Source organism: Pseudophryne corroboree, chromosome 9, assembly GCF_028390025.1.
Source record: "Pseudophryne corroboree isolate aPseCor3 chromosome 9, aPseCor3.hap2, whole genome shotgun sequence".
NCBI classification, from domain to species: domain Eukaryota; kingdom Metazoa; phylum Chordata; class Amphibia; order Anura; family Myobatrachidae; genus Pseudophryne; species Pseudophryne corroboree.
This window is the reverse complement of record NC_086452.1, coordinates 263,165,946-263,179,758: the sequence shown is the minus strand read 5'-3', so window position 1 is coordinate 263,179,758 and position 13,813 is coordinate 263,165,946. Positions and strand designations below refer to the sequence as shown.

General features: G+C 42.9%; 1 protein-coding gene across 3 annotated transcripts in view; it reads left to right on the top strand.

Moving 5' to 3' along the window:
* The window catches only part of DDR2 (discoidin domain receptor tyrosine kinase 2), a 429,134-nt gene that overhangs the window by 346,861 nt on the left and 68,460 nt on the right, over positions 1-13,813 (top strand). For all 3 annotated transcript variants that reach the window (XM_063940268.1, XM_063940269.1, XM_063940270.1), the window contains one exon: positions 12,018-12,209. In XM_063940268.1, coding sequence (XP_063796338.1) covers positions 12,018-12,209 — 192 coding nt within the window. The remainder of the gene's footprint in view (positions 1-12,017; positions 12,210-13,813) is intronic.

Sequence of the window (13,813 nt, the reverse complement as noted above, 5' to 3'; positions counted from 1 at the left end):
TATATATAGTATTTGCTTCTGTATTGGTACATACATGCATTAGGGCACAATATGGGAAAATTAATGGGGGACACACAAAGGGAACACGATAGTATAGAAAGCATTTTCTGACTGTGGTAAAGAAGCATGTAGAGAGGAAATTGTTTGCTATATACTGTAGATGTATGTATCTGGTCATGAACATACAGTTATAGTAAAATAAGTAAAAATAGTTTTGATGATAGTGTTCATAGTTGCATGTAGGTGATTAGAACAATCTGGAGATAATGTATTGTGAGAGCCATGGATCAACATGGTCTGTATGCTGGAGTGTCAAACTTAAATGATACTATAGTTTATAAGCACAATTAGTATTAATTGTATGAAGTATACATATTCATATAGTGTTGTGCTAATAAGTGGTTGGGATCCATGTACATGTGTCTATTGCAGGGTGTAGACTAGGGTGGGTGTGAGTGGTGACATGGTAACAGTAAGTATGTTGACTGACTGAATGAATGAAAAAATATGCATGGGTAATTTAAATGGTAAGGAAGGTGTGTGATAGGATGGTTCCAGATTAGCTGATGGTGAGTTAACATACGGTGACTAGTGATATGTATTATGATGTGGATAGTTAGGGAGGGTATAGTGTAGAACAAGAGTATTTTATGTGTGCTTGTAGTGTAAGACAGTAATGTGATAGTGTATGGAAAAAGACAGTCCCGCACCAGACCTATTTTCAAAAATATAAGTTTATGGGATATGGTCTCATAATTTTGTGTATAATACACATATATATCTATAGACTGGTGCTACCCACTGATCCTAATATATATGCAAAAAAGAAAAAAGAAGAAACCGGGATCGGTTTTTAGGGTGCACTTGCTCCCATAACCACAAATTGTTATTGCTATAATGTCATTAAACGTTTCTTTATATATACAAGTTGACACTTATTGTAGTACATTACCAATACCCATATGGAATTAATCAACTTTATTAGTATCCCATATGAAGTATTCTGACCTCTAAGTGGGGCCTCAATAGTGAAATATAAAAAAACAATAAAAAGATAGTTGGACGTGATATAGAAAAAATGGACAAACAAAGAAAAGATTTTGTTTAGTCCTAGTGAAAAATAATTAAAAGATATTAAAAACAAAGCCGTGTGCTGCCTGTCATTTCTTAATTGTATATATTGAACCTGTGAGCTATATTCCACTCATGTATAGCTGAAAACAATATGATCATAACTTATATTGTCTGTATTAGATGAACTGTAACCTTATTCTGATTCTATATCTTAATGAACCTATGGCAACCTAACTCAATTGATATTAATTTAGGATTTGAATATTATTATATATGTATTACTGTGCAATGACAAAGAGTTTCCAATCTAGATGCTACATCTGTACTCTTTTTCTATTTAGTATTGCAGTCACTGTTGAATAGCGCACACAAATTCATTCTGTATTAGATAGAATGTTGGATACAATTGTTGCTTTTATAAGCAGGGTATCTTTTTCATGTTGTAACTGTGTTACAATACTATTGGAGATCTGCAGGTGCTCCTATGTAAATTCCCCTAAGAGAATAGTAGTTTGTCACTCTATACTTATATGCTAAGATTGATAAGCAGATATGATAGTAGGTAACAAATCAGTTCTCAGTGACATTTATATGATAACCCTTTATCTTAAACACAAGAGCACAGGGATAACATTTATTTCATGAAATCCTCAATCCATATGCTCAACAGATACTGTCTTTTACAAATCCATGTGACATTACTAGAATGTTTTGTGTCCCCTTTTAACCATTGGTATTTATATACATTGTAATATGTTAACCATTAATAGGAGATCAATTATTATGTTTTTTAAAGATAGATATCCTTTGTTGACTAGTTATACATTTCTTCTCCAATCAGTATGACAATACATAGAGGCTAGGATTGTCTATTATTTGAATGTGTTTTACTGAATATCTTGTAGTAATATTTTAACACAGTGCTCCACACAAACTACGCCTGTGAAGATTCACAGGCAACGTGGGCGTCGTACTGGTAATGGATTGCTCTCACAAAGTGAATATATTTTCCTTTGTGAACTATAAGCAGTACTGACATGCACTATGCTATATTCTCATATGGCACGTATAGATCAACATCTGTATCCCTAATGATAATAAAGATCTCAAATGTGTTTTACTGAATATCAGGACAAGAGGAACCTTGCAGTAATAAACTGTATATACATTAAATTTGTCACAACTGAGGGCCTGAGCTGACGGGAGGCAGCCTCAGTTGTAGGGGCTGAGATGTACCGGAACCTGGAAGGTTGTATCAGACCCCTGGACATGTAAGTAACATGAATAATAACTGCCCGAAGGCGTGACCACGACAACTTGGATAAAAGTCAATGATGTTTATTATGACAACTCCGCAACACAGCAGCAGTAAAAGAAAACGTAAAAGTCAGCAAAGAATAAATACAGTTCCTGGGTACTACAGGATGGCAGGAGCCACAGGGCACTGGTAGTGTGAGATAGTTCTTATGATCTTCTAGATGGAAAGTCCTTACCAGGCCCGACTGTAGCAATGGAGATAACCCAGGATTGTGCCAGCTGGTGTTCCAGGAAAAGCTGGGTTGCTGAAGATAAAACAGCTGCTGTGGATACTGGCTGGAACCAGACTGTTGTTAGCACGGAGTGGATACTGGCTGGAACCAGTTAAATAATAAATGAACTTGGGAGCGATGAAATATGAACTGAAATGTAGAACTTGAGAGCGGAGAAATAATAATACCGGTGGAGAGTGGTAAAGTGTAGAAAGGACACCGGCCCTTTAAGGGAAGCTGTACTCTGCTGGAAGCTGAGCTGGAAGCAGGTAATGTTGTAGCTGGAAACAGATGAATCCACAATGGATTGGAGAGTCAGGCTACACCGCAGGTGGAATGCTGGTGCGGGTCTCTATGGTGGAAGTCTTGAGACAGGAGCTGGAACCTGGAAGACAATCACAGGAGAGAGACAAACAGGAACTAGGTTTGACAACCAAAGCACTGACGCCTTCCTTGCTCAGGCACAGTGTATTTATACCTGCAGCAAGGAAGGGATTGGCTAGGCATTTATGCAGATTATTAATACTGACAACAGATTGGTGGAAATGATCAGCTGACAGAATCCAAGATGGCTGCGCCCATGCAGACACTTGGAGGGAAGTTTGGTTTGTAATCCATGTGGTAATGAAAACAGTAATGGCGGCGCCGGCCACCGGAGACAGAAGGCGCCAGGCTGACAGATGCACATCCAACCACGCGGACACAGCGGAGGCCGCGGCTGACGTAATCGCCACTCAGACACTCTGCATGCAGAAGTTCAGGGACGGCGGCGGAGGCCGCGGGAGACGCCATGCCAGGTGTAATATGGCGTTTACTGTGACAGCGTCCCAGAGTGACAGGAGAGGATACAGGAATGTACACATCAGGATAACAGATGGGATCCGGTCCTGGAGCGCTGAGCCAGCCTTAGGAGGCATCTGATGGGTAAGAAATGGCGTCCAGATACCCGGATCGTGACAGCACCCCCCCCCTTTAGGAGTGGCCCCAGGACACTTCTTTGGCTTTTGAGGAAACTTGGAATGGAATCTCCGGACCAAGGCAGGAGCATGGACATCAGAAGCATTGGTCCATGAACGTTCCTCAGGACCATAACCCTTCCAGTCAATAAGATATTGTAGTTGACCGTAACGGTGACGTGAGTCCAGGATCTTGGCCACTTCATACTCAACGCCTCGTTGAGTTTGGACTTTCGGAGTTGGAGGAAGTGAGGAATGAAACCGATTCAAGATCAGCGGTTTCAACAGGGAAACATGGAATGTCCTGGGTATTTTTAAGAAGGGAGGCAACTGGAGTCTGTAAGCAACAGGATTGATGACTTGGTCAATCTTGAAAGGACCGATATAGCGAGGTGCAAACTTCATACTGGGAACTCTTAACCTCAAATTCTTCGTGGATAACCATACCCGATCACCCACCTTGAGAGCAGGAACTGCTCGACGCTTCTTATCCGCAAACTTCTTGTACCTGAACGATGCCTTGAGCAGAGCTGATCGTACGCTCTTCCAGATATTGGCAAACTGATGCAAGGTGATATCCACTGCGGGAACAGAAGTTGCTGGAAGCGGTTGGAACTCAGGGACTTTAGGGTGGAATCCAAAGTTAGTGAAGAATGGTGTTGAAGCAGATGAAGAATGATACTGGTTGTTATGACAGAACTCGGCCCAGGGAAGTAATTGAACCCAGTCATCTTGAGAGGAGGACACATAGATGCGGAGGAAGGCCTCCAAGTCCTGATTCACCCTCTCGGTTTGACCATTGGTCTGAGGATGGTAAGCCGTGGAAAACTTTAGCTTGACTTGGAGGACTTGACATAAACTTCGCCAGAATTTGGCTGTGAATTGAACTCCTCGATCTGAGATAATTTCTTCAGGAAGACCGTGGAGTCGGAAGATCTCTTGTATGAATACTTGAGCCAACTTGGAAGCTGACGGAAGACCGGTGAGAGGAATGAAGTGTGCCATCTTGGTGAACCGGTCAACTACCACCCAGATGGTATTGAACTTGTTGCACATGGGTAAATCTGTAATAAAATCCATCGACAAATGGGTCCAAGGTCGACGGGGAACAGATAGTGGAACCAGTTGCCCCGCAGGCGACTGGCGGGATACCTTATGTTGAGTACACTTTGGGCAAGATGCAATAAACTCCAAGACGTCCTTTTTCAGAGTTGGCCACCAATAGGACCTAGAGATAAACTCCAGGGTTTTTTGGATACCTGTATGTCCGGCAAAACGGGAAGCATGGGCCCAATGCATGAGCTTCTTCCTTAGCATCGGTTTCACAAAACTTTTCCCTGATGGGGGCGTAGAGTCCATCCCTACCGTGGAGAATGCCAACGGATTTATAATAGTCTTGTCAGCTTGTCTGAAGACTCTGACTCATTTTCTTGCTCCCATGAGCGGGAAAGGGCATCGGCCTTGCGATTCTGAGAGCCCGGACAGAACTGGAGTTTAAAGTCGAACCTGGAAAAGAAAAGTGCCCATCTGGCCTGACGAGGGTTGAGACATTGTGCGCCTTTCAGATATAAAAGGTTCTTGTGGTCTGTAAGTATGGTGATTGAATGAGAAGCTCCCTCCAACAGATACCTCCACTCTTCTAGAGCGAGCTTGATGGCTAGCAACTCCTGGTCGCCAATGGCATAGTTGCGCTCAGCTGGGGAGAACTTCCGGGAGAAGAAACTGCAAGGGTGTAAATGGCCATCTTTAGCCCTCTGAGATAACACCGCTCCTACTCCAACGGAGGAGGCATCCACCTCTAAGATGAAAGGAGAGTCGATGTCAGGCTGTTTCAGAACAGGCGCAGAGATGAACCTTTGTTTTAAAAGATGAAATGCTTGCATGGCTTCTTCAGACCACTTGGACGGGTTAGCACCCTTCTTAGTGAAAGCAGTAATAGGCGCCACAATGGTGGAAAAGTCTCGTATAAACTTTCGGTAATAGTTGGCGAACCCTAAGAACCTCTGGACCCCTTTGAGGGTTAAGGGTACCGGCCAATTTTGGATTGCTTGTAGTTTCTCAGGATCCATCTCTAGTCCGGAACCGGACACAATGTACCCTAGAAACGGAATGGACTTGACTTCAAAGACGCATTTTTCTAATTTGCAATAGAGATGATTGACACGGAGACGGGACAGAACCTCTTTAACCCAAAAACGATGTTCCTCTAAATCGTTGGCAAAAATGAGGATATCGTCTAGATAGACCACGACATGACGGTATAGAATGTCTCTGAAGATCTCATTGACAAAATGCTGGAAGACAGCTGGAGCATTGCTCAATCCGAAGGGCATGACGAGGTACTCATAATGTCCGTCACGGGTGTTAAAGGCGGTCTTCCACTCGTCACCCTCACGGATCCGGATGAGATTGTATGCACCTCTCAAGTCCAGCTTTGTAAAGATGGTAGCTCCGCTAACTCTGTCAAAGAGCTCAGTAATCAGGGGTAAAGGATAACGGTTCATGATGGTAATGTCGTTCAAACCTCTGTAGTCGATGCACGGCCGCAGACCACCATCTTTCTTTTTTACAAAAAAGAAGCCTGCGCCGGCTGGAGAAGAAGAAGGTCGAATGAACCCCTTTGCTAGGTTCTCTTTAATATATTCCTCCATAGAATGCGTCTCAGGCAGAGACAACGGATAAGTTCGGCCTCGAGGTGGAACCTTCCCTGGAACGAGATCAATCGGGCAGTCCCATTCTCTATGAGGAGGAAGGATATCAGCAGAAGCTTTACTGAACACATCCGTGAAATCTTGATATGGAGGAGGTGGAACATCAGACGACCTGGGGGGGGAAGAACAGACAGGCAATACTTTAAACAAACATGTCTCAGCACAGGAGGAACCCCATGCCAGGATTTGCGTAGTCGTCCAATCAATTGTAGGATTGTGAAGACGGAGCCATGGAAGGCCCAGGATGTGTGGCTCTTGGAATCACTAAAAAAGAAATAAGTTCGGAATGAAGAACTCCCACTCTCAGACGAATTGGTAGAGTCCTTAAAGAAATAACTGCATCAAAAATTTTGCTGCCATCCACGGCAGTTAAAGAAATGGACGAAGGAAGTCTCTCGGTGGGTAGGGACCACCGTTTAACATAGGCTTCGGTAATAAAGTTCCCAGCCGCTCCGGAATCAAGGAGGGCAATGACGTTCCGATAACGTTGAGCAACTTGAAGCGAGACTGGGAGATTACAATCTTGAGGAGATGGAGAGGAGATCATTACTCCTAGCCGGCCCTCTCCTTGGCGAGCTAGGATTTGGAGTTTCCCGGACGTTTGGGACAGGCATTAATGGTGTGAGACGGAGCTGCACAATAGAGACAGAGAGACTCGGAGAGACGTCTTCGGCGCTCAGCAGGAGTTAAACGGGAACGGTCAAGTGACAGTTGACGAGGAGGAGGAGCAGAAGATTTTGGAGCAAATGATCTTCCACGCTCAGTTGCTCTCTCTCTGAAACGTAAATCAACTTTCGTGCAGAGTGAGATTAGCTCATCTAACTTAGAAGGTAAGTCTCTGGTAGCTAACTCATCTTTAATACGCTCAGATAAGCCATGCCAGAATGCAGCATACAGGGCCTCGTCGTTCCATGCCAGTTCGGATGCCAGGATCTGGAACTGTATCAGATATTGTCCTACAGTACGTGACCCCTGGCGTAAACGGAGAATCTCGGATGAAGCTGAGGTTACCCGGCCTGGCTCGTCGAAGATGCGCCTGAATGTTGACACGAAGGCAGTGTAGGAAGATAGCAGGGTGTCGGACCTCTCCCATAACGGTGATGCCCAATCAAGGGCTGAGCCACTGAGAAGAGAAATAATGTAGGCAATTTTTGTACGGTCACTGGGAAAATTGCCAGGTTGTAGCTCAAACTGAATCTCACACTGGTTGAGAAATCCCCTGCAGAATCTTGGAGATCCGTCAAATTTTGCTGGCGTTGGAAGATGAAGACGTGGAGCAGAAATGGGTAAGGTGGGTGGGGTTATAGCTGGAGTCACTGTGGTTGACGCACCAGACGCGCCTGATCCACGGAGAGTTGTCTGAATCCCATCCAGCCGAGTAGAGAGATCCTGGAGACAGCGGATGATGTGGCCCTGTGCAGCCTCCTGATGTTCTAGTCGGGGCTGCCAGTTCTTGCATCGGCCTGGCCGCTTGATCCTGGTCTCCGGCTGGATTCATTTGGTCAGTGCTTACTGTCACAACTGAGGGCCTGAGCTGACGGGAGGCAGCCTCAGTTGTAGGGGCTGAGATGTACCGGAACCTGGGAGGTTGTATCAGACCCCTGGACATGTAAGTAACATGAATAATAACTGCCCGAAGGCGTGACCACGACAACTTGGATAAAAGTCAATGATGTTTATTATGACAACTCCGCAACACAGCAGCAGTAAAAGAAAACGTAAAAGTCAGCAAAGAATAAATACAGTTCCTGGGTACTACAGGATGGCAGGAGCCACAGGGCACTGGTAGTGTGAGATAGTTCTTATGATCTTCTAGATGGAAAGTCCTTACCAGGCCCGACTGTAGCAATGGAGATAACCCAGGATTGTGCCAGCTGGTGTTCCAGGAAAAGCTGGGTTGCTGAAGATAAAACAGCTGCTGTGGATACTGGCTGGAACCAGACTGTTGTTAGCACGGAGTGGATACTGGCTGGAACCAGTTAAATAATAAATGAACTTGGGAGCGATGAAATATGAACTGAAATGTAGAACTTGAGAGCGGAGAAATAATAATACCGGTGGAGAGTGGTAAAGTGTGGTAAACTTGGGAGCGATGAAATATGAACTGAAATGTAGAACTTGAGAGCGGAGAAATAATAATACCGGTGGAGAGTGGTAAAGTGTAGAAAGGACACCGGCCCTTTAAGGGAAGCTGTACTCTGCTGGAAGCTGAGCTGGAAGCAGGTAATGTTGTAGCTGGAAACAGATGAATCCACAATGGATTGGAGAGTCAGGCTACACCGCAGGTGGAATGCTGGTGCGGGTCTCTATGGTGGAAGTCTTGAGACAGGAGCTGGAACCTGGAAGACAATCACAGGAGAGAGACAAACAGGAACTAGGTTTGACAACCAAAGCACTGACGCCTTCCTTGCTCAGGCACAGTGTATTTATACCTGCAGCAAGGAAGGGATTGGCTAGGCAATTATGCAGATTATCAATACTGACAACAGATTGGTGGAAATGATCAGCTGACAGAATCCAAGATGGCTGCGCCCATGCAGACACTTGGAGGGAAGTTTGGTTTGTAATCCATGTGGTAATGAAAACAGTAATGGCGGCGCCGGCCACCGGAGACAGAAGGCGCCAGGCTGACAGATGCACATCCAACCACGCGGACACAGCGGAGGCCGCGGCTGACGTAATCGCCACTCAGACACTCTGCATGCAGAAGTTCAGGGACGGCGGCGGAGGCCGCGGGAGACGCCATGCCAGGTGTAATATGGCGTTTACTGTGACAGCGTCCCAGAGTGACAGGAGAGGATACAGGAATGTACACATCAGGATAACAGATGGGATCCGGTCCTGGAGCGCTGAGCCAGCCTTAGGAGGCATCTGATGGGTAAGAAATGGCGTCCAGATACCCGGATCGTGACAAAATTGTTCCCAACACAGTGCTTCACACAGACTATGCCCGTGTAAATGAACAGGCAAAGTAGACGTTATAATAATAATGAGTTGCTTTCACAAAGTACATATATTTTCTCTGTGAGCTATAAACAGTACTGATATGCACTACACTGTATTATCGTGTGGCACATGTAAACACTTTCTGTGTCCTCTGATAATAATAGGGATCTCACAGAGCAGCATGTGCTACCTGTGATAAATGCTACTAAGATCTCACAATGCCGTTCTATGTATAACTAGAATTCTTCTGTACATTCACTAAATAGTCACAATGATCGGTTGCCAGGCATAATAGGGTAACAATTTCTTATACATTGTAACATTTTCATTTCAATAGACAGCGCACGGCTACTCCCTATGCGCATTGCACTCTATATTACAGTTTCGTCAGGGCTCTAGCAAGACTAATGTTCCTCTCCCAGTGCTCTACCTCACCACTTTGCAAATCCTCATGTCCTCCAGAATACAAGGAAGGCGAGTCAGGCGTGTTATATTCAGTGAATGAAACACTTGCATTGTCCTTCATCCTAGCTACTGTATGTATGTCTTCAAGGTATTCACATAACAAGGAGGAAGCTGGAGAGCAAACTTTCTCCTACTGTAGTTATGAAAATTAGTGAAAATGGACAAAGAGGAACACAGGCTTCATATCACGAACATTATACTTTATATGGCAGTTTTATAGCTGCTAGGTTACCCCATAAACAGTTGCATGGAATTTGTGATTATATTTTGTAGGCATGTCTATAGATATTAGGCACTAGGAACAGTCTGTAAAGATAGCTAAGCTCAATCAAGATGAAGCTGGACCATCAGTCGAAATATAGTTTATTTCAACAAGTTCATGAAGGAAAAATCTGCAAAATCTTGAAAGTATTGAAATTGCATACATATCTACAGTAGCTCCTTATTGGTGTACAAACTGACTGTTGAGTGAAGATCACAAATCTGAGAATGGGGCCTCTTAACTGAATAACAAATCACGTGTACATTACAGAGTTTCTTCTTTAAGAAAATCTGGTCATAATAATTAACATTTTTAAAACAGAAACAGGAGTTGCTCAGTCAATTTATAAATTCACAGCAGGTGCTTGAAAGGGAGGAGTGATCTCAAAGGTTCAACCCTACATAGATAACAGAAATTATTATTATTATTATTATTCTTTATTTATATGGCGCCACAAGGGTTCTGCAGCACCCAATTACAGAGTACATATGCACATAATCAAAACAGGAAAACAGTGACGTACAGTTGAAGACAATTTAGGACAAGTACAGGGTAACTAAGCATAACTACACCAGTAAACGACATAGAGATAAATTCCAAGTGGCCAAAAAACTGTGGGATTTGGGCAGTTGAGGATTATTAAAGTAAGAAAAGGATAAGCACATGAGGGAAGAGGGCCCTACTCATGAGAAATCATGCTTATAATCAAAGGCAACACGTGGGAAGACAGGTTACAAATTAAGTATTTGCAATAAATTACAGATATTTCAGCACAAGTTACAAAGAAGTACAGCAACCTAAATACAAACAAATAAATATATACATGTGTGTGTGTGTATGTGTGTGTGTGTGTGTGCGCACGTGCGTGCATAGCAGACAAGTTAGATAGCAAATATATATATATATATATATATATATATATCAATTATCTCTGATTAATCGGCTTCAAACATTTAAAGTATTACATCTTAGAAAACATTTCTACCATAGAAATTCATATTTACATTAAATTAGTATCATCGTGGTAATAAAGTATACTGCAATTTTAAACAAAATGGGAGTCCTTCTATAGTTAGCATATGATCAGAACCAGCCCTGACCAATTTGGTGCCCTAGGCAAGATTTTGTGTAGTGCAGCCTTACCCCTTTCCTAACGTGCGCACATAAAAAATTAGCATGGCCTCGTGGCAGTGTCATAGTCTCACAGAAGGACGTGGCCTCATATTACTGTGCTCTCTTTCCCCCATTGTTTCGTGCTCCACATACCACACAGCCTCATCCTTCCTTGTGTCTCTCCAGTTCCAGCATGTTGTTAAAATAGTGCACTCTTATATAATATCTCAAACAACATTAATGAATCCATGCAGACTCCAGGCTAGCCCACACAAGTGTCTGTACAGACACCACACTTGTGTTCTTTGAGGTCTTCTGACCACCACTGAATTCTGTCTGTCTGCTGCCATGGATCCTCTGATTGCTTTTCTCAGCGGTGCTGCGTAATGTCATGATGTTACCCATGCTGCACTGCAATGAACAAGAAAAAGTCTTATTGCACCAGCTACAGCCAAAAATTGCTAATAGGAATTTAGATGTCCAGCTGCCCCTACGCTTTGCAGATACCTCTAGGCATTTGCGTATACGGCCAATGCCTATGGTCGGCTCTACATATAATATTGATTTTAATAAAAGCATTTGTAGGGACAACAACAGCAGGGGCTGCACAGTTAATATTGAAAATGGTTGTTATACTGGACAGGAATAACTTTCTTTGACTAATCACTACAGACTGTTTATGGATTATGAAGGTCGAGAAGAGTCTAATGGGAGGGTTTAGAGCTGTTTTCATTAATAGAACTCTCAAGAGAAGAAAACAGATCAACAGAGTATCTACAGCAAGTAAACATTGAGATAGGGAGATTTGTTCTTTTCTATAACAACTTTTTGCTTTGCTCTTTTTCATAAATTCTTTTTAAGAAATATAGTAAATAAACCATTCAAACAATTATTCATATATCTTTGTATCACTTTTTTAACAAGTTATGTAGTTATAAATAATGTGTTTTTAAATTTGCAGAAATGATTTTCTAAAGGAGATAAAGATAATGTCCAGATTAAAGGACCCCAATATAATTCGACTGTTGGCAGTGTGCATTACAGAGGACCCATTATGCATGATTACAGAATATATGGAAAATGGAGATCTAAATCAGTTTCTGTCCCGTCAACAAGCAGAGAAGGAACCTCTAAGTGCCACCTCGAACATCACGTAAGCAATACAAATTTTTGCATATCTAGATTTAATCTAATTTAGCAGATCTAGAACAACACCGCTACTATAGTTATAATAGCGAGAAAGTACTAAATTTTCCAGTAGGACATGGTGATTATCTAGTAGGAGTGTTGGATGATTGCATCTTCTACAGCAACTGCTCAATTTTTTGGGGCAAACACTGCCAGGTTTGTAATTGATTTAGGGTCAGGGTTGCCAAGTTCACAAGAGGAAATGAGGTATACATAAGACAAAACTGCTTCTCACACTATCTGTTTTGAGAGAGCCATTTAGTAGAGAACAATTCATACAGTACTGACAGTGTTTTCAGTTAAGGCAGTGTCAAGAATCCACGCCTACCTTTACACATCTGTGTAATAGCTAAGTCCATAAACATCACTCCCTAATTACACCCATCAAACTCAACCATCACAAACATAAGACAGAACTGGGAAAATGTATATGAGCTGTGACCACCTGCTTTGCTACTCTTTCTATGGGATGCGTTTCATTTGCCGGCTGTTGGGATACTGGTGGTCAGGATACCGATGCCGGAATCCCGGTGCAACAGGGCTTTTCCCACTCGTGGGTGTCCATGACACCCATAACTTGGGAATAGATCTTGTGGCGAGCACAGTGAGCCTGCAAGGGGACTCTAAGCACTTGCCCTCCTGCCGACATTCTGAAGGACGGGATGCCACTGTCGTGATATTGACAGCCAGCATCCCATCTGATGGTAAATCATACTGAATCCCTTTCTGCTGTCAGCCTCTATATCACTTCACGCTTCTTTCCTAATGTACTCTTATGTCTCAGTCTGCCTGCCCCTTTCTCCTTTGTTACAGTCTTTACTAACCAGATTTGGTCTAATTTTATAACAAAAGCAAACCATACAATATACAGTGCACGCACACATACATATATATACATATATATATATATATATATATATATAAATAACCATATCTTCCGGCACTCCCGACTCCAATTCACCTTGCTCTGGTGCCCTCCTCTGGGGTAATTGTCCCTGATATGCAGAAATTCACTGTAACAGGCAACACTCAGAGACTGCTTGACAAGGTTTAAACGTGCAAAAAGCCCGTAGGGCGTGCTTTATTGTAACGTTTCGGGGATGCATCCCCTTTCTCAGAGTCTAAGGAAGGGGAAGCATCCCCGAAACGTTACAATAAAGCACGCCCTACGGGGCTTTTTGCACGTTTAAACCTTGTCAAGCAGTCTCTGAGTGCCGCCTGTTACAGTGAATTTCTGTGTGTGTATATATATATATATGTATATATAGCTCAGATAAGCGGCACTCACCAGACTTTCTCAATATTAGAAAATTATCCTTTATTGTAGTCCTATGTTTCGGGGACGTACCCCGTTGTCAGGGACAACAATGCTGACGACGGGGTATGTCCCCGAAACGTAGGACTACAATAATGGATGATTTTCTAATATTGAGAAAGTCTGGTGAGTGCCGCTTATCTGATCTATCTACATATGGCTCATTCAAGCTTAAGAAGGCACCGCAGCAAGTAACAATAATACCTGATAGGAGTGCCGGGATATATATATATATATATATATAGATATATATA